Raw genomic sequence first — 1,371 nt, 5'->3', positions numbered from 1 at the left:
AGAATATGTGATATGAAAAGAGTACATTTGTCAAGTCTTTCTTGGTATGACTGTTTTTCGCAACATACAAAGTGAAAAGAACTGGAATGAAATTAGAAAATGCTTTGACCCAAATAATAGAGAGGAAGAAATAACAGCTTATTGAAAAGCTGTCTCAATTCACATTTACAAACTCTCAAAGGGAGCCTAGGTTCTGCAAAGAAAGCAGAAGCCCCCATCATCATGCAGTTGCTTTCAGAGCCCGAAGATGAAGTTGAATCTCAAAAGCATTTTTGAGCTCTTTTCCGGTTATCGCGGTGTAGGTAACCATGAGCAGCAAAGTCTCCCGCGACACCCTCTACGAGGCGGTGCGGGAAGTCCTGCACGGGAACCAGCGCAAGCGCAGGAAGTTTTTGGAGACTGTGGAGCTTCAGATCAGCGTGAAGAACTATGACCCTCAGAAGGACAAACGCTTCTCGGGCACCATCAGGCTTAAGTCCACTCCCCGCCCCAAGTTCTCCGTGTGTGTCTTGGGGGACCAGCAGCACTGTGATGAGGCCAAGGCTGTGGATATCCCCCACATGGACATTGAGGCGCTGAAGAAACTCAACAAGAATAAGAAGCTGGTCAAGAAGCTGGCCAAGAAATACGATGCCTTTTTGGCTTCAGAGTCTCTGATCAAGCAGATCCCCCGAATCCTGGGCCCAGGCCTGAACAAGGCTAGCAAGTTCCCTTCCTTGCTGACCCACAATGAGAACATGGTGGCCAAAGTTGATGAAGTGAAGTCCACGATCAAGTTCCAGATGAAAAAGGTGCTGTGTCTGGCAGTGGCTGCTGGCCACGTGAAGATGACAGATGATGAGCTTGTGTACAACATCCACTTAGCTGTCAACTTCCTGGTGTCATTGCTCAAGAAAAATTGGCAGAACGTCAGGGCCTTGTACATTAAGAGCACCATGGGCAAGCCCCAGCGTCTGTACTAAGGCACAGCTTAATAAACCATACTAAACCATCAAAAAAAAAAAAAAAAAAAAGCATTTTTGAGCTTTCCATACTGCTCCGTGCTGCAGATTTTCAAGGAATCCTACATATCCTTGCTCTGAAGAGCTGCTGCCAGCTCCAAGTCTGCAACAAACCCTAACCTAGGGTTTAGACAAGGTGGAATGAAAATCTTCATTTAAAATCTGTGGATTCCAGTCAGGCTCAAGTGGAAGGAGTTCTTTACTAGTGACTACATCTGGGGAAAGGCTAAGGAGGTTCTCTAGGTGGTGGAAGGGTTATGTCATCACCTCTGTCACCACTGACCTCCTCATTTGACCCCAACACCAGCAACCCTGGGACTCTTTCCAGAGGAAAAAGGAGGCAGGAATAGGAATGCTCTGTAGCATGAGT

The 1,371-nt window shown here is 46.8% G+C and overlaps 1 protein-coding gene across 1 annotated transcript; it reads left to right on the top strand.

The window, feature by feature from the left end:
- Positions 1–281: 281 nt before the first annotated feature.
- Positions 282–1,007, top strand: LOC133067445 (large ribosomal subunit protein uL1-like). The gene has a single exon (XM_061158511.1). The coding sequence runs from the start codon at positions 309–311 to the stop codon at positions 960–962; it is 654 nt and encodes a 217-aa protein (XP_061014494.1). The 5' UTR covers positions 282–308; the 3' UTR covers positions 963–1,007.
- Positions 1,008–1,371: the final 364 nt, after the last annotated feature.

Source organism: Dama dama, chromosome 12, assembly GCF_033118175.1.
Source record: "Dama dama isolate Ldn47 chromosome 12, ASM3311817v1, whole genome shotgun sequence".
NCBI classification, from domain to species: Eukaryota; Metazoa; Chordata; class Mammalia; order Artiodactyla; family Cervidae; genus Dama; species Dama dama.
The sequence above is the reverse complement of the archived record's forward strand: the minus strand, read 5'-3'. Positions and strand labels throughout refer to the sequence as shown.

What these genes read in the sequence shown, in the direction of transcription:
- LOC133067445 (XM_061158511.1), top strand. Translation starts at nt 309, where the DNA reads ATGAGCAGCAAAGTCTCCCGCGACACCCTCTACGAGGCGGTGCGGGAA.